This window comes from Mastigoproctus giganteus, chromosome 5, assembly GCF_048544385.1.
Source record: "Mastigoproctus giganteus isolate SK-2022 chromosome 5, ASM4854438v1, whole genome shotgun sequence".
Classification (NCBI taxonomy): domain Eukaryota; kingdom Metazoa; phylum Arthropoda; class Arachnida; order Uropygi; family Thelyphonidae; genus Mastigoproctus; species Mastigoproctus giganteus.
In genome coordinates, this window is record NC_143579.1 from 84,985,405 (window position 1) to 85,009,696 (window position 24,292).

At 36.0% G+C, this 24,292-nt stretch overlaps 1 protein-coding gene across 2 annotated transcripts in view; it reads left to right on the top strand.

The window, feature by feature from the left end:
* Nucleotides 1-24,292, top strand: part of LOC150085535 (F-box only protein 8-like) — an 86,210-nt gene that overhangs the window by 36,724 nt on the left and 25,194 nt on the right. For both annotated transcript variants that reach the window (XM_090373316.1, XM_090373317.1), the window contains exon 5: nucleotides 9,601-9,727. In XM_090373316.1, the coding sequence (XP_090229442.1) occupies nucleotides 9,601-9,727 (127 nt within the window). The remainder of the gene's footprint in view (nucleotides 1-9,600; nucleotides 9,728-24,292) is intronic.

Below are 24,292 nucleotides of genomic sequence, written 5' to 3' on the forward strand. Positions count from 1 at the left end.
CATTGTAATACATAAATAGAAATGAAGAGAAGTTTCTGAAAATTTGTTTTTTGTATGATTGAAGATTTCAGTGAAGGGGAACAAATTTCGCCATAATAGCATAAAAACTCACACAATTGCAGTTATCGGTATTATCGCAAATGCAATAAGATCAAGTTTACTACCCATTTATAATTAGATGCACTAACAGAAAAGCCCAATAAATCGGAAAGTTCAAATTGTTTTGGTTTTTTTTTTTTTTTTTTTTGGCATGACCTCCAGAAATGTGCTTTAGAAAAATATCACAGAGGCATTAAAATTGATTCTTATAATGGGAACATATGATAATGATGAAAGGGTAGTGCAATTTCCATTATAAATATGAACTTTTAGAGAGATAAATAGCTTAGTTATATAGCAACATTTTCAACTTCCAAGGACTTGAAACGAATTACAAAAAAAAAAACTGTGTTATTGGGTTCACATTACGATATTTTCAGGATACTTCCATTTATTTCTACGGGATGCAAAATACGTTTCCACAGTTTTTTTAAGTTGGCACCGGCCAGCAAAAACTTGCGTAAAGTCGAATTTCCGTAAGTTGAGTATCACGTAAGTCAGGGAGTTCCTGTATTGGTTGTAGTCCTAGAAAATGTCACTGCAATAAGTAATATACTGCTCTCCTGTATGGGCGCCTCCGTAGCCGAGTGGGCAGGAGCGGGAGTGCAGTAGCACACGCTCTTTGAGTAGACTGGGGTTCAAGCCCCTGACTGCTGAATACGGTCGATCTGCCAACCCGCACTGGACCAGCGTGGCAGATTATGGTCCATTTCCCTCAGCATGAATTGTTGAGGAGGCTTCCATCCTGCAGTGGGTTGATAATGGCTGCACTTTACTTTTACTTTACTTTACTCCTGTATTGTAAATTAAATTCAGTGTTGATACTTCGTATGGAAATCATGGAACTTTTTGAAATAGTAGCAGATAATTCATAACCAACTTTCCCATGCCATAAATTAATTATAATAACTTGAAAGTGTTTTTTGAGTGCAGTAAAAATCTTCACCCCTCATATCATAATTCAATGAAAATAATAACAAATGTATACATTTCTTACTGAATTCCATTGGGCTTTTTTTTTTTCCTTCTGTTTTATCAAATTGCTAATATTGTAACAGCGTCCTCTGTATTTTGCAGGAGAGCAGTATACTGCTTCATGAATTAAACAGCTTTGAGTTGCACTATTAGTCGAGGACATCCCGCCACAATTATTATTCTGTATCAAAACAGTTTACCTGATATGTGGTGAATTTTGTAAATAAAATATGAATTAAATATCTATGAGTTTAAAATACACTTTTTGTTATCACAATTTTTAGACCCATGCAATATTTATATAATTTTATTTATGTAAATATTTATACATAAATAAAAAAAGCCTGTGTAAATGAATCGTGGATTCATTTACACAGGCACACAAGACACAAAACTGCAGCTTTGAGTTCCACAAACTAGCCAATACAATGTTTTGATGTGTGAGAACATTGTATGGAATTTAGTTTTATATTATTAACAGCTGGCTGTATAGTATATAAATGTGTTAGGAATGTACATGCACACACAGAGGGGGTGGTGCTGAAATGTGAGAGTTCAACCTTACAAAATAAAACATAAGAAATTCTAATACAGAAACACCCTTTGAGTTAAAGGGGAGAACCTATTTATACTTATCTATGTTAACATTTTTTCTTAACACAGTAGAACCTTATGGTTCACAGCTGTGCCATTCACTGATTTGCCTATTTGATGTTAATTTTTTTTTAGTTTCTTTTGCAGATTTTAAAAGACCCTCTATATAGTTTTGTGTGCTCTAATCATACTTCCCCCTGCATAGATGGCCAGATGCCTGGTCATATGAAGGAGTGATCAAGTTGCTCTACCCTTAATGTTGAAATAATTAGTTTCAAGTTCTTTTGAAATATGTATTATGTACCTGTATGTGTCTGATGCACTTACACAAAATTAGAGGTCACTCATAATAATACTTTTTTGTTGCAAGTGTGCAACTGATTGAAGAAGCACTACCTCAGTAAGAAATAGAGAAAACTGTGGCTATAGCTGTATGAGCACATCGAATACTTTGTGAAAAAGAACTGGACTTCGACTGATATTTACAAACTTGGGGAACACACTAGGTGACTCTGCTCCATCATATGACAGTTAAAAGGTAGTGGCAGTGTTCAAATTGTGAGATGAACATTGCAGAGGATCTCCAAAAGCTACCACCACTTCAGAAAACATTAAAAGTCCATAACATTGTCCTACAGGACCATCGTCATATGGTACAGTATAAGCCATATTGACTGATATCCTGGGAATGAAAAAAATATGCGGCAAAATTGGTGCCTCGAATGCTGCCACCCGACCAGAGGTTCGTTCATGGCATCCTTTCTCCATGTACCATGCCAACCCAGAAGACTTTGTTGACAGATACACAGCAAAACCATGGCTCCATCACTTTGACCCTGAATCAAAATAACAAAGTATGGACTGGTTACATTGATCGACTTCCTCAAAGAAATTAGGGTGTCGAGCAAAGAAGGTGGTATTATTATCAGTAGTAGTAGTAGTATTGGCAAATGATGCAAGGAAGCAAGCTTATACAGCATCATTAAAAAAAAAAAAACTGATCTCTCCATCCACTCTAATAATATGTATAAGGCTAATTCTCCCTTAATTTTATATGAACTACCCACTTACGCAACACCAGATGGCAGTTTTTTCCACCAATTAGTTGGAACAAACTGCTGGCTGAAAGCAAATTTTTTACATGTTATCCTGCAGTTGTCCTTTTTCAGCTCATTCCCTTGTGTTTGTTGTTTGAGAAAGAATACTATTCATCACTAAGTTTACTTAATCCATTTAAAGCCTTAAACACTTCAGCTTTTTTTGAGATTCTTGGGGTGTTTTCAGCACCAAGCTGTGATGGATGTTTGTTGGATAGCCAACCACAAGAATTTTTTTTTGGCAGGAATGGAAAAAAAAAAAAAGCCTTGGAACATAGTTGAAAAAAGTGTATTAGTTTTGCAGGGGATTATGTTGAAAAATAAAAATACCTTCATTGTCAATCAGTTTGGTGGGCTTCCCAGCAGTTTTATTGGCTGAGAACCCAACCTGTCCAGTTGGATGCATAATCTTATTTGCCATTATTATGTCTTCTGATGCAATATTTCACCTTTCTGTAGCCTGAAAGAATTCTTAATGAACATCACAAAAAAATCTGCTTTTGGAGTTTTGTTTAATATTTAAAATCAAGTCTGCAGACTGCTACAAACCCTTCCCCAATCAGTATAAAACAAGGATTTATTGGTAAACATTTGGAACATATGATTTCTTCTTCGCCCGCCCACTGATGAATAAATTCAACGTGTAACTTTCATTGCCAGTAGAGTTGTAAGGTGCATTAAATTATTTTGTATTACAAACTCCACAATGAGGTGTAACCTGTAGATTTCTGCTGTATATCTGCACTTGGCCAAGTCAAGTTTTTTTATACAAAAATCTTTTGGACAAAAACCTTGCTTTCCCATAGGTCCTTGATCTCACTTTTTACAGATTTGCATTTTATAGATGTCTTTGAGAATGTAACTGCCACAAATGGCAAGATACTGTAATATTGCTTGCATTATTTTGGTAAGTGAGACATTTATCAAGTTTATGTACATGTCATATTCTGCAATTAAAAAAAACAAAAAAAAACAATGCTATATGTATATCATTTATTTTTGCCAATGCTAAACATTTTTGTTACTGATGTTCCCTTTGAGACAAGCAACATTGGAAAATATTAATTATCCAAAAATAGTTCAGGTCTAGATAATTTTGGAAAAGTAACTTTTTTCCTGTAATACCCAATTAATTGTACGGAAGTGCTATCCAGAAGTTTCTGGACTCCCCTTGCTAAGCAGTACAAATGATACTGTGGATCTGTTGCTGGATAATGACAATGTATACCTTTTGTGAGCAGGTTGGTGCCAACACCTCTTGTTTACCTTATTTTAACATTTTACATGCTTATTAGTACAATCTTGTTATGTGTTCCTTATTTGTGAGTTAACGGGGTAATAAATTTAAAAGAATGAGTTCTACACAATCAAAATGCTAAGAATCTCTTTTTAAAAGCATGTGGGTGGAGAGGGGGATTTCTGCTTATTTTCATTAATGAATTGGTCATCAGGTGTACCATGGTCTATGTTACAAAATAGAAGTGCAGAATAATAGTATTGTTTTGTTATGTGCAGTTATTTCATAGTAATTGTATAGCAAAACTAATAACAATGTCTTTCAGTAAGTTTCCAAAGAAATACAGCACAAAATTACAGATGGCATATATATTTGTAAAATTTGAAAAGGGTAACTTGTTTTCCTTGTATATCTACCGTATGTGGGAAGCTAATGCTAAGAATGCAGAATGCTTGTATGAAACAATGGGGAAACCAGTCTTATGTAGTTTAACCTGGCCAAAAAGTGTGGGTATATTGTACTTCCTAGGTTTTAATTGTTTTAACTGCGCCTTCGTAATGTGATTGTTTTACATTTACAACATATCAGAAAAACAATTACATTACGATTGCCCAGTCTAACGCTGCATTCTCAGCAATAGCTTCTCACATATATAATATAGTCAAACCTTTCAAACTACGAAGTTTGGGATAAAAGCAACGATTCTCTATTTAATAACCTTAAAGATAAAGTACTTAATGATAATGACATTCTATTTTCTCTAGATTTCACCTCTTTATATACCAATGTGAATGTCGAATACACCTTGGACATTGTCTGGGACATGTTAAACAATAACTGTTACCTATTAACCATACAAAACTCCCAATTGCAGCTATTTTCAATTTTATAAAACTTTTAATTGAAGCCATTCATATCACCTTCCAAGATAAAGTTTTCAAACAGTTTTTTGGCCTACCCATGGGTTTAAATCTGAGTGGTTTACTAGCAGAAATATACCTTACCACAATTGAAATAATACATTTAACACCCTGTGTCATCTACTATGGTAGATATCTCGATGATATACTTTGCATCACATGCAGGGACCATACAGGACATTCTACAGAACTTTAATAATATCCATGCAAAATTAAACTTTACACTAGAAACTGAAAATACTGAAACAAAATTGTTACTTTTTTTTTAAATTTCACCCTCACTCGGGTTATGAACAAAATTCAATTTAGCATATACAGAAACGCCACCAACACAGGAATGCTTCTTCATTACAATAGCTATCATCCCTTCACCTATAAAAGATCCATTATCCTAAATCAATTTCTCAAGCCTACAAAATACTCAACATCTGAATCAGCCCTAAACACAGAATTACAAACATTAAGAAACAGATTTCAAAATAGAGATTACCCCCCATCTATTTTAAACATAATAAGGTTACAAGCAAAAAATAGATTCATAATACCACACCAGTCATCAATAATAATAACATAAAAAATATTTTATTGCTTTACCATATATTGAACAATGGTTCAAACAACTAAATAGTATTTTCAAAGACATACAACTCAAAATCATAAGCCAAACCCACAATGAAACTACATGCAGCCCTTAATAATCATGACATCCAATCCTCTACCATGTTCCAGTTAAGTGATTTAGTCTACAGTGTATCTTGCAAGGATTGCAACTCTTCATACCAGGGATCTACTTTCTGTACAGTCAATGCGAGAATGAAGCAACATTCAACATCCGACCTTTTGTCCCACTCCTCTGCTTCGTAACTTGCATTCCATGCAATCAGTGAAGGCCATGCCTTTCTATTCAACAAAGCAAAAATACTGAGCATCCAACATGATTACACCAAATTATTAATTGTGGAGATGTTCAAAATTAAATGACATTATAATTCAGTTAACATACATCACCCCTACCCCATCTCAGATGCATGGTCCTACGCTCACATGTGCCAAGATTGCAACTAACCACCATGCTATAAATTTCGTCGCAATACCTGCGGTTTCACTTTCCTGTGATCATTACTCTAGTCGAAAAGCCCTGTCTGCTTCAGAGAAGTAGCAAAATTCTTTTAGTTTTAATAGTTCACAGGATTCTTGATGTTTTTTATGTTTTAATATTTAAAGTGTTAAAAGAATGGATTCATTATGTAAATTTGTTTCAAAACATTTAATTTGTTTTTAAAGTATAGCCTTATTGTCTTCTCTCACTCAAAGATTAGAGTTGGTGGTTCAATGTATTTTGGGGTTGGGGTCTGCGGACCTCAGATTCCCGTGTGCATTCAATCATTGATTTTGTCTGCAAGTGTGAGGAATACGTGTAAACTATTTGTATAGTTGATTCAAAAACTGAGAGTATCGCCACAGAAGTGTTCTACAAGACATCATAGAGGTAATTCCTCCTTTTCTTATCTAATCCTATGTTTAATATTTATTTCTGTTTCTAGTCTATTATCTCTCTATACATTAAAAAAGTTTTCCTCCTAGTGATATTTATTCAAGCCAATGGGAGAAGAGGATGGGGCAGTTACATCACTTATTCGAACAGGCGCTTCCGCAGCCAGGTGGGCAGGAGCAGCAGTGCGTAGCACACGCTTCTTGATTAGACCGGGGTTCGAGCCCATGACCACCGCATATCCCCAGAGCAATGTGGCCTTAGTTGCTAATGCTCCTAAAAACCAAATAACAAACAAACTTATTCGAACCTTCATAATGTTTATCAACTCATGCACGTGACATGTATGCCATCCTCTTGCACTCTCTCAGTTTGCCTAACATGACCACGCTCAGCACATTCCATTTGTAATGTTTTTGTTTTATGTATGTATCTTCATAACTGATGAAGAGATCCTTACTCTCTAAAGCTGCTATTTAATTATTTCTCATTTATTATTTTTAGCGCTGTTAAACTTAGTTACCATTTTTCTGGTTGAACTGTATTCTTTATTGTGAAAGAGGGCTGTTTGGTGATGCTCATCCAGAATCTCTGCATCAGACGGGTTGTGTAATGGAACCCACTTGATTGTAAGGCAGATACAACGAATGATTCTCCGTTGCGAGATCCTCACCAGCAACAAGAAAGGAGACATCATTCATATTCCTAGGATCATCTTAGACATCGGAGGGGACACTGATATGCCTTTCGTTCTGAAGAGACTGCAGTTCCCTGTCAGAGTAGCTTTCGCATCAACGATAAATAAGTTACAGGGACAGATTTTTGACTACATCGGATTGTTCGTGGTCGATTGCAGACTTCATATTCAGTCACAGACAACTATATGTAGCTCTTTCAAGATCGACAGACAAGGCTGGTATACACATACAATGGGCTAACAAAGGACCTAAACTTATAAAGAACATTGTATTCGAAGATGCATTATGAATTGAGATGAGATCAGTTTCATAGCAATAAAAACTATCTCTTAGCTTTACAGTTTTCTTCCTTAAATTCCTTGATTCCAACTTCCTTGAAATAAAGTGATGTATACAGAGTAAAAGACCTTAGCCTAAGTCCGTGGCGCCTCCGTAGCCAGGTGGGAACGAGCAGCAGTGCGTAGCACACGCTTCTTGGTTAGACCGGGGTTCGACCCTGTCACCACCAAATACGGAGGATGCGGAAAGGTCAAGGGAATGACCACCGCATATTCCCGGAGCAATATGGCCTTAGTTGCTAATGCTCCTAAAAACCAAATAACAAACAAAAAAAAAAAAAAAAAAAGCCTAAGTCCGTACAAAAGAAGCAAGCATGGGGGTTGGCAAGCAAAGCCCCCTAATACATTATTAAAGACATTTTTGTGTGTGTGTGTGTGTGTGTGTGTGTGTGTGTGTGTGTGTGTGTGTGTGTGTGTGTGTGTGTGTGTGTGTGTGTGTGTGTGTGTGTGTGTGTTCACAATATTGGCCTCAAGTTTTGCATCTACAAATATAAATTTTATATCATTCAAAAAGTCTTAATCAGAAATCAAGTTTCTTATATTAACCAGAATTTAATAAGTTAATTTTTAAATACAAAATTAAGTTATTGGTGTTTGTATATAGGTAAACAAATCAAACTCAGATTCAGGCATGTATGTCAAAATATACTGTTCTACTTGACCAGTGGCATAAAAAAAACTATAAAAACATTAAAAAATAAATTAAAATGTTTAAATTTGAATAAAAGGTAGCACTTACAGACTTTAGAAATGGGCTACAGGATTACACTATCCGCTTGAATTCGAGAATTACATGTGATTCCATCTTCCGCATGCTGAAGAAGAGTTACACCACTAGATTTGCAGTTTAGCTACATCAGGATGGCAGTCTGTTTCCAGCAGCTGCCCAATTAATACAGTGTACTTGATACCCACTTGAAACTCTGGTGGGGACCGTAATATTCTAATCCAGTGGTTGTTAACCTTTTTGTAATAATGGCACCCTTAATTTGTTTTATTTTGTGGCATTCCTACTCAATTTTCTGCCTGTTAGATCCGAATTTTTTCTCTCTTTCTCTTTCTTTCTCTCTCTCTGCGTGTGTAATTTAAAAAATGTTATATGATAGTTATTATAATAATTATAAGGATGTACCTTTTTATAATGAAATAAATACTTAAATTAAAAAAAATAACAAGTGTAAGTAACTTAAACCCAAATTGCGTGGCACCCAGTTGAAAACCACTGCTCTAACCCTTTTTGCATTAATACCTCCATGTTATGAAATGTATTTTATATTGATAGAAGAATAATTTGTCAGGTAACTGTTTCATTTCTGTACTGCCATAAAATTTGCTGAAAGCTGAATAAGTTTATCATACTATAGCTTTGAAAGTTTTGCTAACTTCTTGCCACAAGATTAACATGATAGATTTTTAGCACCATGGCAGCCTGGTGCTTGTGATTTTGAGCCCCCAAACTACAGAACAGAAAGTATTAATCATTCATTGTACAGAATTCAGTAGAGGGAGGAAAAAGTGATCTTTTTATTTAAAAAAAAAAAAAAAAAAAATTGAAATTTTACAACCTTGACTAAATCTTTCTGTTAAATGGAATTAACAGAATTGGAATTAAAATCCATTAGTCTTAGCAGGGCCAGATTAAGGATGAAATGGGCCCCTGACCATATTTAAATTTGAGGTCCCTTTAATATATATATATTTATATTGTACATGCATATAAATACAAATACTACACTACATAGGTTTTTATATTTATATTGTGAATAATAATTCCTTGATAAAAAAATATTTTGTTTTTTGACTTGAAAAATAAAGTAACAATAAAAACAATTTTAATAGAAACTTTTAACTTATTTATTGTACAATAAGAAGGTATAAGAATAAAATTTAAACACTTAACAAGTTAAGTTTAAGTATGCTCTTATATTGCACGTTTTCTTGGTTTATTATTATTATTAGAAATTTTTATCACTACTTTAGAAAACATTTACACTGAAAATGAGGCCCCTCTTTGTGTGAGGCCCCCGGCCATGGCCGATTTAGCTGTATCATTAACACGGCCCTGAGCCTTAGTTACAGATGTTTGTAGTGTTAAAAGCAATATACTATTTGTGTGATCATCTTACCATTCAGTATACTCTTCTTTACAGCCTCTGTAGAAGTCAGTGGAGTTACACCTCAATTTATTCTAAAGTGAAGAATCCAAAATTTTCTTATCATAGGCTTTACTTGCTGCTAGATGAAGGGACAGTGACTTTCAATGCAGATGCATTTATGGTATGTGGCATAGTTTTCTATAATATATAAGATTTAGTGTGGTATACTGATTATTTGGTATGTTATAAATTAATGTGATTTATAACTATAATTTATATTAATGTACAACAAAAGTTATTTTTAATCCTATCTATCATAAAAAAGGTCATTTCCATAAACTGAAAAATCAAACCCCATGGTGCTATTATTATAAAAAGTACCTTAAGTTACAGATAATTAATTGCATTTTAATTACTTCTTCATAAAGGAAACACCAAGATTCTCCCACTACTTAGATTCCTTTTGCCAGAGTTTTTTGTTCCTGTAGGTGATAGTCGGTTTGTGCTGTCACCTTATTGGATCACAGTTGAGGGATGTCTGAGGTTTGTTAGATGTGGTTGAGAACTGAATTAGGATACTATTTGAAAGGGGAGGGAAAGAGAAAAAAAAATTGATTTTTTTATTTATTTTTTATTTTTTTCAGAGACTTGGAATGGAGGGCTTTAAAACTGATTCAGTTGGTGAGACTCCTCTAAATTGGGTTAATTCCTTCACTTTTGAATCAGAATCAAATTGATTTTGGCACTCTCATTACCTTGATTGAGACACTCAATACCCTGATTGAGACATCTAATTTACTGCAATTAAATTTCTTCCAGATTACTTCATGTGCAATGATACTGTTGTTATCAACCTGTTTCCACGGGTTTCGGTGGAAACTTAAACAAGAGAGTTATTGACTAAGTTAGAGCTAAACTGCGAAATTGGATGTCCCGGTGTTTTAGGTTGGAAACAAATTTAACTCTACTTTAACATGTTCACTTATTAAAGTTGAAGTGACTGTGTTGATAAGATATTTCTAAATTGTGGCAGTTAGTAATATTACTTATCATTCTGGTTTGAAGTCTGAACTAAATTTTTTTTTTAAATAGGTTTACTAAAAGTTAAAATTATTATCACTGGGTTGCCCAAGAAGGGCACATGGCTGGGTTTCTGTCGGATAATTGTTCTTGGATTTCTCCTGGGATGAGTTGAACAAATTGATTCTTGGCTGCCATACTGCAGTCTTAACTAAAAATCATTGAATTGTTTGGGTTGCAAAGTATTGCAATTATGTCCTGAAATCATTGTAAATAACTGTTAAAAATTTTAAATTTAGATAAGTTTTTATGTGCACTAGTACTTTCAATTCTAATTCTATTTCTTGTTATATACTTTTCTCTTCTTTTTCAGGAGAAGTTTCTCCTTACACCCCTCTTTTCTATTACTTTTCCTCCTTATCTGTTCCCCACTTCTCCCACTAGATGCCTTTTCCATTCTTTGTCTTCATTTTTAATTCTTCTTTTTTGTGAGGATCCTCCACTGTCATCCCCCCCCTATCTCTCTGATAAGTCCTATTCTTCTGTTTCTGGGGCTGCCTTCTTTCATCCCTTTGCTTTCTGTCTACTTTCCTTCTCCCTCTAAATTCCTTTTTCTTTCCTTCAATACCTTGGGCTCCCAGGCTTGCCTGATAGCCCCAGTAAGGGTTCAGCTTGAAAGTGGTCCCTGGCATGCCTCCACTTGGCCAAGGTTGGGAGTCGTTAAGGGACCAAGTGTCCCCTGGCTGCGAAGTTGCCAGGTGCCAACACTCAACATAACACACACATGTACTTACACACCTACATACATATGCTTGCCAGCCTTGGCCTTTGCCTTTTCAGATGCTGAAAAGGGGAACCCTGAAGACTGCAATTAAAACAATTGCACCTTGACTATCCAGTGTGTTTCGGTACCTGTAATGTTGAAACATGTTCAGTGGAGCTAAAAATACAACCCCCCCCCCTCAGGCTATCATATTTTTACATATTACTGGGTACCAAGTTCATTGAAATTAATGCGATTTTTGGTAAACTACACTTAATCAGGTAGCACATATTTTTTTTTAAAAAATAAATCAATACACGTTTTTTTTTTTTTTTTTTTTTTTGACAGCTCTGTTGCCAACACAAAACATTATAATTACCTATGCTACTTAGTATACGTAATTTTCTGTTTTCTCAGCCTTCAAACCATGTGTGGTTTGAAGGCTGAGAAGACAGAAAAAAACTTATCGACGTTAGACTTGAATTTTTGCAGATTATAATTTTCATGAAATAAAATTAGCATTCCAAACTTGTCTACTCAAAATGTGGCCTAGCCACTGCCTTATACAAAAGGATAATCACCTACTTATGTGTTGAAAAATTCCTCTATATCGTTGACAAAGCCTTAAGAGCCATCCTGGCCACCTGTCTGCACTGCCATTCTACTAACAGTATGGTACCACACAGTTGGTACATTAATTTGGGATTACTGTTACACATGTGCAGTACTTTACATTTGTCAGTGTTAACCTTAATTTGCCACTTCGCAGTCCATCTGCTTCATTTTTCTAGATCTTGTGCCGTAATTACTATCATTAACCACCCCTGCCAACCTACATCATCTGCAAACTTATACATTAAGCCTGATATGCCTTTATCAGTATCATTAATTGATATAGAAAACAACTGGGCCCTAGTACTGAACCAATGCTGGAGGACTCCATGAATAACATTAGTTCAAGAGGAGCAGGACCAGTTGATAACAGCTCTCTAGTTTCTCCTACCCAACCATCCTTTTATCCATAGCAGTAATTTTCCCTTAATACTACACTGCTACAATTTGTATAGCAGTCTTTTATGTGAAATACTGTAATTACACACCAGTATACGACGTTAAAATAATTTTCTGCAACCAGTTCTTTTGTTACTGCATCATAGTATTCATTCAGATTGATAAGACAAGATCACCTCTTAATAAATCCATGCTGTAACTGCAGTACAACTGCATTTATGCCTAGACTGTTCTGCATTATTTCTTTAACCAGCTACTCCATTATTTTCCCTTGAACAAAAATCAAGCTAACAGGTGTGTAATTACTCCTGTCACCCTTTGATCTCCCTTTGTGAATTGGAGATACATTTGCACATAGGGAACTCCCCTGAAAATAAGGCTGATCTTATAATTATGGCTAAAAGTTTGCTGCCTCCCTTAATATGATTGGATTGATGACATTTTAGGAAGGATGTAGATTTGCTTGAGTGTGTACAGAGAAGGGCAACAAGATTGGTGAGGGGAATGAAGGGATCCTCTTACCAAGAGAGGCTTAAGTTCTGCAAATTGCAGTGGCTGGAGACTAGGCACCTGCGCCGTGATCTGATTGAGGTGTATAAGGCCTTGAATGGGTTGAGCACGCTGAATTCTGATGGGATCCTTCCACTTGTTCAGATTACGAACCTAAGGGGCATAAATTCAAATTAAGAAAAGACATGTAGAATAGATGTGCGGAAATTTGCCTTTAGCCAGCGGGTGGTTAATTGTTGGAACAAACTTCCATCTGTCATGGAAGTTGATAGGTTAAATAAATTTAAGGAGGAACTGGACAGGCATTTGGAGGGAATGGAGCGATTTTTTTTTTTTTTTTTTTTTTTGGCTGATGCTGCATAAGCTCATACACTTGCGTTTTTGCATCACATGCCACTGCTACTACTACATCCACACCAGGTGCCTTTTTTTATGTTTAGTTTCAACAATTTCTCTTCCACTTTCCTCTCAGTTATCACAAAATCATTTAGCACCCTGTTAGAATTTAATAAACTTCTAACATCTCCACCCCTAAATTCCTTATGTGCGAATGTAGATGCATAATACCTATTCATCCCTTTCATTCTAGTGTTTACATAAATAAAGAAATCTTTGTTGGTGTTTCTTTTTATTCTTTGTCAGAGACTTCTTGTAATCTGCCTTAGTTTACCAGGTTCTCTCACTACCGGTAATTCGGTAATTGTATTTAAATTGACCAGATTTCCAGGAATTTACAAAATGCAAACATTTTACAATAAAAGTTATACATAGTAATGTGAAAAAACCATTAAATGAGAATTTACAATAAAAATAATCGTTGTGAAGGCAACCACATTATGCGATACAATTAAAACGATACCCTCTATGCTACATACGTAGTTCAAATATATGGGTTAACTATGGTGTATTTACACCGATACTATATAGTTAATTATCAAAACCCATAAGGATTATGCCCTGTGCATTTAATTTTCCAAATACATTACCACCACACCCTTTTGGCATCTCTCATAATGTGGATATAACTTCGCAACTGTGATGGCTTGTTATATTACCTGGGTACCTGCCTGCCCACTGATGATGAAGCTGCACAGCTTCGAAACGATCGTCTGGGTGGTGGTACCACTGAAAATAAATAACAGTCTTCTCTACTAGAGAAGCGTTATTTATTTGAAGTAATGCAATAGTAGCTATCTCGTGAAGGCAACCACATTATGAGATACAATTAAAACGATGCCCTCTGCGCTACATATGTAGTTCAAATATATGGGTTAACTATGGTGTATTTACACCGATACTATATAATAAAACTAACTTACTGATACAGAGACTGAGCAAACATTTATTTTTTAAAGTTATACATATAAATGTCTAAGCACCATTATATGAAAATTATTGCAAAATATCACAACTAAATCTAATAAATACTTAGAATTAATTACTCCTTTTTTATTATTAATAAAATAGCCTCCCAAAAAGAAGAGCGTATTAAAACTGCCATCATCTAACCTCAATCTAATTTTAGTGCAAATAGTATCTGCATTAGAAAATGCTCATTCTGATTCAGTGCTAGCTGTATGAATTGTCATTAATGCATCAGACTTTTTTCGGATATTTTCCTTTCAGTTTTTGCTCTGTGAAGTAATTTATTTTCTTTTTCACTACGTCTTTTCTACTTATAATTTTCTTTATGTTAGTGTGATCAACATCTAAGCTGGTTTTATGTTTAATGAATAAATTAAATTTCTCTTTCATCGTTAAAAGTGTATTTGTAGGGTCTGTGGTTGAATCAGTTGCTGTGGATGAACTGGAAGTTGGTGATGTTGTTCTGAGCGAGTAGCTAACAACATGAACTTCCCTTAACTCTCTCTCATTGTCAGATATGTGCTTGAGTAGTTCTACAATTTCATTCAGCAGTATACTCTTACTTACAGTATTGAAAATTCCATACTTATCCCCTCCGGTTTTATATTTCTGGATTATGTAAAAAGCGTAAAATATTAGAGTAAATGGTACGTCTTTCTTTCACTCGCAAGATAATTTCTTGCTTCGTTTCATTATTTAAAAAGAAATTTTGCTTGGATAGTTCATCTAACATGAATTCTATTGTTATATCTGCAACATACAAAGTCATGTTTTCAGAGCACAATGATTCTATTGCTACCTTTATAAGCTGTAATGTCAATATTGTTTGAGAGCAGCACAAGTTCATTTTCAGTAAAGATTACATCTGAATTAATGTCAATAAGACTCTTTCTAACAGAATTTTTTACTTCTGAAAAATGCTCCAACATGTTTTAGTCCAATATCAGAGACAATTCCTCTGTAATATGCTTCTGAAGGATATCATTTTTTATGGGTGACTTGCGAAAAATTGACATTTCGTATTTTTGTTATTAAAAAATTCAAATGTTCATCTTGTAAAACGTTCATATCATAATCACCATCAATAAAATGTTCTTGTGTCACTTCTAAGTCATTTGCAAAGACTTCTGAATCAATATCCTCATTATCAGGCTCAGAATCTATTTGTTCCTTCCTTTCTTGAGAATCTCTTTTGTTGTAAAGTATATAATTTTTGCAACTTTCTTCATTAATGCAGCCCCATCAGTTATTACAGAAAAAATATTGTTGAAATTAACATTAAATTCATTTAATTTTATTTCTAACAATTCAACACAGTTTTCAGCACACATGCGAATCAAACCGAGATTCCAAAATTTATCACTTGCATGCAGAATAACATTCATATAGTAATGATTCTCTGCAAAGTTTGGGCTCTGATATTTCTTTTACTACCTCTTTGTGAATTTTTTGTGCATATTCTTTGACAACAATTTTTAATTGAGTTCGCTGACTTTGGAATATTTACGTAACCACTTACAGACAAGAATCTTTTCAAATCTTCAGATGTACAAAATTTCGACAATAGAAATCCATCTAGTGCAGTCATATGAGATATTATAGCCGGAAGAGAGTCGTCATGCATTTTCCTGAAAAAAGTAGTCATTTTTTGATGAGATTCAATGGATGTAGTTGTACTAGCGTTACCTTCAATTGTTTCTTCTTCTTTTCATTTCAATAAATTGATGTTATGATGTTGCTCGAGGTAATTATGCAGTCCACTAGTACTCCCACCTACTGCTCTGATAGTTTTTGAGCACTACATACAGACACCTGCGTCTCTTCCTTGTGCGTGATTGAAGTAATGCCATGGCGAATTTTTATTCATCACTAAAAATAAAAATGTTTTTTTATTTTACTTATCAGTTAAACAAATTGTTTTATCCATAAAAATAGAAATTTGTCCTAATGCAACTCTAGGTACAGTTGCATTAGGAACCACTGCATTCGTGCAAGATGCGCTTGCACCATTGTCGCTTCCAGGAATAACTTGGATAGGCTTATTGTTATTTGTGTTGGGTAGTATGCAATCTAGTCCCTCAGAAATAATAGAGTATAGGAAACGTATTTTTGGCATGGGAAGGCTTTCGATTACTCATTTGGATGTAATGCTGAAAATTTTGTACTGAAATACCAGTAAAAAGTAAGAATTACCTGTAATTTTATCGAGGCGTGTTTTCCACCATTTACCAGTAAACCAGTTACCGATAATGCAACCCCTAGCCTGAGCACAAGGAATGTGGAAGTAGCAGCAAATTCAGAACATAAGTCTGTCCTGTTTTTTTTTTTTTTTTTTTTTTTCTCGAATCTTGAACTCAAGGACTCATAATCTAGCCCTGTAAGGAATTGAGTGATAGTTCTTTTAAAAAAGGACATTCCTGTTGTATTAGGTTAGTAAGTTACTGAAGTTGAGTTAAATGGTAATAAATGTTATTGCTCATGGGTAATGAAAGGGTGGTACAGGGTTAAATAAAGGGAAAGTAATAGTATAAAGGAATTAGTAAAGAAATTATATTTATAGGGGTAGTTCTGTAAGGATATGTTAACCTATATCATTAATTTAGGCCAGGTGCCAACACAAGATAACATATCAGATGAGGTATAAAGAGAAAGAAATTTTATTAATAGAGAGTAAAGAGGGATGACTAAGATGGTAACTAGAGAATAACTAAGGTACAATGAGTGATTTATAGTGAACATTACTGAGGTAAGAGGACACCAGTTGCAATACACTTCATGTTTTAAAGGTTAGAAAAATATACATATAGAAAGAGTAATAAGAGTTGATATGAGTTTTACTGATTTAAGTGATAAAAATTGGTAATGAAGAGAATTGAGTAGTCATTGATGATTCATAATAAGTAAGATACGACTGATACAAACTGATGTTAATTTGTAACGAAAGGGGAATGGCTTTGAGCATAGTTGATGAGGAAGAGATAGTGTATTGCACTGTAGTATGGTTCAAATATATGGAAATTGGTATGCTTGTATGTAATTATTTTATTTATTATTTTTTTTATGTAAATGCTGTATATAATGTTCATTAAAGGTTTGAGATTTTTATTCTAGGGGCAAAAGTCGATGATGTTGTAGAACAGATATCATGTTTTAAGGGCACAAAGGGTGATATTGTTGTATGCGTAGATACTAATGTCATTAAGAGTTGGAGAACTGCAGATTTCATAACAAGTACAGGTCAATGCTGAAAACATGTTGTGAGTTAGGGTTTTTAGATGTAGAGGAAGCAATATTTGTAATGTGCTTGTGCCAAGAGAGATTAGAAGTCAGGGTAATCTCCAAAAGAGATATATCATTTTGCCTAGAAATCGGAGTGTCACCAAAGATAAGCATAGGAGCAGAAGAATCCTTTTTGCAAGATATAAGACAAGACTGAGTTTTAGAAGCATTTAAATCAACTAAGTTGTCTTTGCCCCACTGGAGAATTACCTGGAGATCAGAATTTAAGGAAATGGTAGTGGATATTCGAGAAGTTCAAGCTGAGAGAACAGGGCAAGGTTTCTCAAAATGGAAAGTGAAATGCAATGTGCTATCATCAGCAAAACTATGGATAGAATTTCTGGTCAATGGAAGAAGGTCAAGAGAAACAGAGTGAGGGAAAGAACTGAACCTTAGAGGATGCCAGCATTAGTGGAGAAGTTAGAAGACAGAGCCACCTACCATCACTCTCAGTGAGTGATCAAAGAGAAAACTGGATAACCAATTACAAAAAACAGCTGGAAAACCATACGATGGAAGCTTGTTTAGAAGAACTTTATGCCAAACACGATCAAAAGCCTTTGAGATATCAAAAGGAACTGCTGTATTTCACCGAACTTTTCCATTGAATTTGTTCATAAATGGGTAACATAAGCCATTATTTTAAGAGTTGGTGGTTAATTGATTTCTCCATTACTTTAGAAAGAGTAGAAGTAATTGCAGTGAGACAATAATTGGATGGGAGGGATTTGTCACCCTTTTTAGGAACTGGTTGGATATGAGCAAATTTCCAACTAGAAGGAAAAACATCTTTGGAATAAGAAAGTGAAAAAAGGCCACAAAGAACAGGAGTAAGTTCAGGAGCACAGGTTTTCAGAACGAGTGGAGAAATACCATCACGACCTGGAGCTTTCTTAGCATCAAGATTAGTCAAAATCCTTCTGACATCCTTTTGACGGAAGACCACAGGAGGCATTGAATGGAGTGTTGGGAATGGTGGGAGGTGATTTACCAAGATCATTAATACCTGAGTTGGAAGAAAAATGGGATGCTAGCAGGTCAGCTTTATCCTTGGCTGAAGTTACAACAGAACCATCTGGTTTTGACAGAGGTGGGACCTGAGATGAGCAAAAGTTGTGGCCAATAGATTTGGCAAGAGACCAGAATGCTTGGCTACCGTTAGGGCAAGAAGCAAGTTTTCTACTCTTAGCCTGTTCAAAATCTAGTTTGGACTGATTAATAACTGCTTTACAATTGTTGCGAGCTTTGATGAAGGCAGAAAATGAAACTGAAGAATTAGAAACAAACCAATTATGATAGGCAATGTTCTTATCTTGAACAGCCTTAGCACATTTATTGGAAAAGCAAAGTTTAGATAAAGGACGAGATTTTAAAGTGGAGTGTGGAATAAAGGATTCCATTCCAACAAGAATAATTTCACTAACCCGATCTGAGCAAACATTGACATCAGAAGTTTTGAAAGAGTAATCCGACCAAGGAAAAGAAGAAAAGAAATCTCGCAGGTCATCCCATTTTGCATTCTTGTAATGCCAAACAACATGAGGTTGGGAATAGCCATGAGATAAAGGCTCCAGTGGAGAAGAGACAATTACCAAGTTGTGATCTGAGATGCCTAAAGGACCACTCATTCCGAACGTGTACTTAGAAGGGTTGTTTGTGAGAAAAAGATCGAGCGTGTTGGTTAGGATTGTCTGGTATCCTTGTAGGTAAATGAACAATCTGTGCAAGGTCATTAGTAATTGTAAAAGCCTCAGCATCTCGAAGAGCTGGGTTGGTGTGACTAGAAAACGGAAGCCAGCTGGAGTTGTGATCATTAAGAGCTCCAAGTGATTCATGGAGTTGGGAGAATGGTAGAGACAACAGATGAATTTGACATAATGAGGTAGAGAGATTTTAAGCCAGAGAGGATAGAAAAGAGGAGATTCCAAATTACAAAGTCTCTGACAGGGAATATCGGAACGGACATAGATACCACCTTTGAGGCGAAAGGATTCATTCAGCGAATAATTTGGGCAACTAAGATGAGCAGTAGTTGAATCAACTGATGACTGATATTCTGTCAGGAAAAGTAAATGGGGTTTGGCAGACTGCAAGTGGAAATAGACATCGTTGAGATTAGAATTGAGACCACGTAAATTTGTGAAATGAACTAGGAAGTGTTTGGGAGGTTTAGATCTTTTCACAGATAAGCTTACTTTGTTACAGGAGTGGCCAACTTAATTTGTGATGCGATCTACTTTTTTCCTTTAAAATGTGCCGCAATCTACCCTCTCAAAAATTTCATTGCACAAGGTGCACAAATCGAGGGATGACTATATTTAAAATTCGTCGTGATCGACCGAAATTAAATCTGCGATCGACTGGTAGATCGCGATCAACTCTTTGGCCATCCCTGCCCTATTAGTTTGACAATTCATGGTGTATTCAATAGTAAGAAAAAGTGGGGGTGGGGACATGCTGTATGAAGTAATGATGTTTTTGGATATGGCGTAGACATGGTAAGAATATACCCAGATCCTTGACATAACGTGTCCTCGACGATGCTCCCTGCATACACACTACTCGGACTCCCTCCAGTCACTGTCTGTCAGAGTAGAGGTACCAGGATTACACAGTAGCTGATCCGAAAGCCTCCTAAAGAGTTACCAATAGGTTTGGTCCTGTGTACTAACTAGCGGCCGGCCTGCATCTCGACCTTGCACGCATTGTTCATTTACCTACAAGGATACTGGACAATCCTAACCATACAGCTAAAATGCTTAATCTTTTTCTCACAAACAACCCTTCTAAGTACACGGTAGAAGTGAGTGTACTTAAAGGGTTTAGGCACCTCAGATCACAACTTGGTGATTGTCTCTTCTCCAATGGAGCCTTTATCTCATAGCTATTCCCAACATCGTATTGTTTGGCATTACAAGAATGCAAAATGGGATGACCTGCGAGATTTCTTTTCTTCTTTTCCTTGGTCAGATTACTGTTTCAAAACTTCTGATGTCAACGTTTGCTCTGATCGTGTCAGTGAAATTATTCTTGTAGAAATGAAATCCTTTATTCCACACCACTTTAAAATCTCGTCCTTTATGTAAACCTTAGTTTTCCAATAAAGGTGCTAAGGCTGTTCAAGATAAGAACATTGCCTATCTTAATTGGCTTGTTTCCAATTCTTCAGTTTCATTTTCTGCCTACACCAAAGCTCACAACAATTGTAAAGCAGTTATTAATCAGTCCAAACTAAATTTTGAACAGATAAGAGTAGAAAAGTTGCTTCTTGCCCTAATGGTAGGCAAGCATTCTGGTCTCTTGCTAAAGCTATTGGCCCCAATTTTTGCCCATCTCTGCTCCCACCTCTATCAAAACCAGATGGTTCTTGTCACTTCAGCCAAGGATAAAGCTGACCTGCTGGCATCCCATTTTTCTTCCAACTCGTGTATTAATGATCTTGTTAAAACACCTCCCACCATTCCCAACATGCTCCATTCAATGCCTCCTGTGGTCTTCTGTCAGAAGGATTTTGATGAATCTTGATGCAAAGAAAGCTCCAGGTCCTGATGGTATTTCTCCACTTGTTCTGAAAACCTGTGCTCCTGAACTTATTTCTGTTCTTTGCCACCTTTTTTCCCTTTCTTATTCCAAAAGGGTTTTTCCTTCTGCTTAGAAATTCACGCATATCCAACCAGTTCCTAAAAAGGGTGACAAATCCCTCCCATCCAATTATTGTCCCATTGCAATTACTTCTACTCTTTCTAAAGTAATGGAGAAATCAATTAACCACCAACTCCTAAACTACCTGGAAATATTCTGTGTGATCAACGATCGCCAGTATGGATTCCGTCAGTGTCGATCCACCGGTGATATTCTGGCATATGTTACTCATTTATGGACAAATTCAATGGAAGAGTTTGGTGAAACACAAGCAGTTGCTCTTGACATCTGAAATGCTTTCAATCGTGTTTGGCATAAAGTTCTTCTAAACAAGCTTCCATCGTATGGTTTGCCAGCTGTTTTTTGTAATTGGTTATCCAGTTTTCTCTCTGATCGCTCAGTGAGGGTGATGGTAGATGGCTCTCTGTCTACTAACTTCTCCACTAATGCTGGTGTCCCCCAAGGTTCAGTTCTTTCCCCCACTCTTTTCCTCTTGTATATTAATGACCTTCTTCCATTGACTTGAGATCCTATCCATAGTTTTGCCGATGATAGCACATTGCATTCCACTTTCAATTTTGAGAAACCTTGCCCTGCTCAATCAGCTTCAACTTCTCGAATATCCACTACCAATTCCTTAAATGCCGATCTCCAGGTAATTCTCCAGTGGGACAAAGACAACTTAGTTGATTTCAATCCTTCTAAAACTCAGTCTTGTCTTATATCTCGCAAAAAGGATTCTTCTGCTTCTATGCTTATCTTTGGTGACACTCCGATTTCTAGGCAAAATGATATATCTTTTTGGGAATTACCCTGACTTCTAATCTCTCTTGGCACAAGCACATTACAAATATTGATTCCTCTACATCTAAAAAACTTCGTTTTCTCTTTCGCTCTCTGCGTTATTTTTCTTTCAAACAGCTGCTCACTCTGTACAAATCGCAAATCCGCCCTACCGTGGAATATTGTTCCCACATCTGGGGCAGTGCCCCAAAACCTCTCTCAGGTTTCTAGATTCCATTCAGAAAAGGGCAGTTAGGTTAATTAATGACTTCTCTCTAACAGAGTCTCTTCACTTGCTGTCTCATAGATGTATTGTTTCTGCTGCATGCCTCTTCTACAGATACTTCCATGGGCACTGTTCTTCTGAATTGGCTTCTATAAATCCCGCTCTCTCTTTCAAAACAGTCCGAACACATGCCGCCACCAGCCAACATCTATTTACTGACCAACTTCAAACTCACAGAACCAACTTTTCATCTTCCTCATTTATTCATTCAACTGCCATTTTCTGGAACAACCTTCCTTAATATGTATTTCCTGAAGATTAGTCTAGAGAAGTTCAAGTATGTCAACAAATACCTTCTTTTGTCTTTTCAACCCCCAACCCAAGCTCTGTACTAAGTGCTATAGGTTCTAATACCTCTCGTGTTTGGGGCTTTCATTAAAAAAATAATAATAAAAATAAACTCTAGAAGGAAGGGGATGAATCTGATTGGTTCACTTGATATCAATGGTTCGACTGTTGATGATCCTGTTCAGACAGCTGATAATCTGAATGAGTATTTTGCATCTACATTCACACATGAGTAGTTAATAAGGGAGGAAAATGCCTGAAGTTTATCAAACTGTATCAGGGTGCTTAATTATTTTGTAATAACAAAGAGAAGGAGAAGTTGAAGTTAAACATAAGAAAGGTACTTTGGGGTGGGTGGGATTTATCCAGTTATATTAAAGGAGGCAGTAAAGGAAGTAAGCAAACTCTTAGCCATAATTATGAAAGCATTCTTGGACTCGGGAAGTCCCCACAGACTGGAGATGTGCAAATTTATCACCAGTTCACAAAGGGGGTATAAGGGTGACATGTGTAATTACAGACCATTTGATTTAACTTCTGTTGCATGGAAAACAATGAAGGCACTGGTTAAAGATGCATTGCAGGATCATTTAGACAAGACTGCAGTAATTATTCAGACACATCATGGGTTTGTTAAGGGAAAGTCTTGTCTGAAAAATTTGATTGGATACTATGGTGTGGTTACAAAGGAGCTGGATGCAAAAAATAAATTTGATATCATATACTTGGATTTCAGGAAAGCTTTTGACACAGTTGCGCATGGTAGACTACTGTATAAATTGGGGCAATATGGTATTAAGGGTAAGTTGCTACAATGAATAAAAGGTTGGTTGAGTGGGAGAAGACAGTGGTAATCAGTGGATGCTGCTCTTTGTGGACTAATGTTATTAGTCGGGTCCACCAGTGTTCTGTGTTGGGCGCACTGTTGTTTTTTATATTTATCAATGATATATTGATAAGGTATATCAGGTTTAATGTCCAAGTTTGCAGATGATATAAAGGTTGGCAGGTTTTTTAATGACAGTAATGGCAGCTTGCTACTGCAACAGGATTTAGAAAATTTGGGCAGATGGGCTGGGAAGTGGCATCTGAAGTTTAACATTGACAAATGCAAAGTACTGCATATGGGTAGAAGTACAGAACCCAGAGAAATGTATCAACTGTGTGGTGTTACACTTAGGATGGTAGAAAATGAAAAAGATCTGGGAGTAATTGTGCAGTCAGATGTGAAGTTTTCTAAGCAATGCAGACAGGCTGCCAGAGCAGGTCATGGGGTATTGACAATGATATATAGCAATTTTGCTAGTAGGGAAAAGGAGGTGATTATCCCTTTGTATAAGGGAACGGTCAGGCCATTCCTTGAGTACTGTGTACAGGTCTGGAGGCCTCATTTTAGGAAGGATGTAGAGTTGCTTGAATGTGTACAGAGAAGGGCAACAAGATTGGTGAGGGGAATGAAGGTCCTCTTACCAAGAAAGGCTTAAGCTCTGCAAATTGCAGTGGCTGGAGGTTAGGCACCTGCGAGGTGATCTGATTGAGGTGTATAAGGCCTTAAATGGGTTGAGCATGCTGAATTCTGATGGGATTCTTCCACTTGCTCAAATTACGAACCTGAGAGGGCATAAATTCAAATTGAGGAAAGATGGTTGTAGAATAGATGTGCAGAAATTTGCCTTTAGCGTGGTTAATTGCTGGAACAAACTTCCATCTGATGTGGAAGTTGGTAGTTTAAATAAATTCAAGGAGGAACTGGACAAACTTTTAGAGGGAATGGATGTGTGAATTTTTTTTTTTTTTTT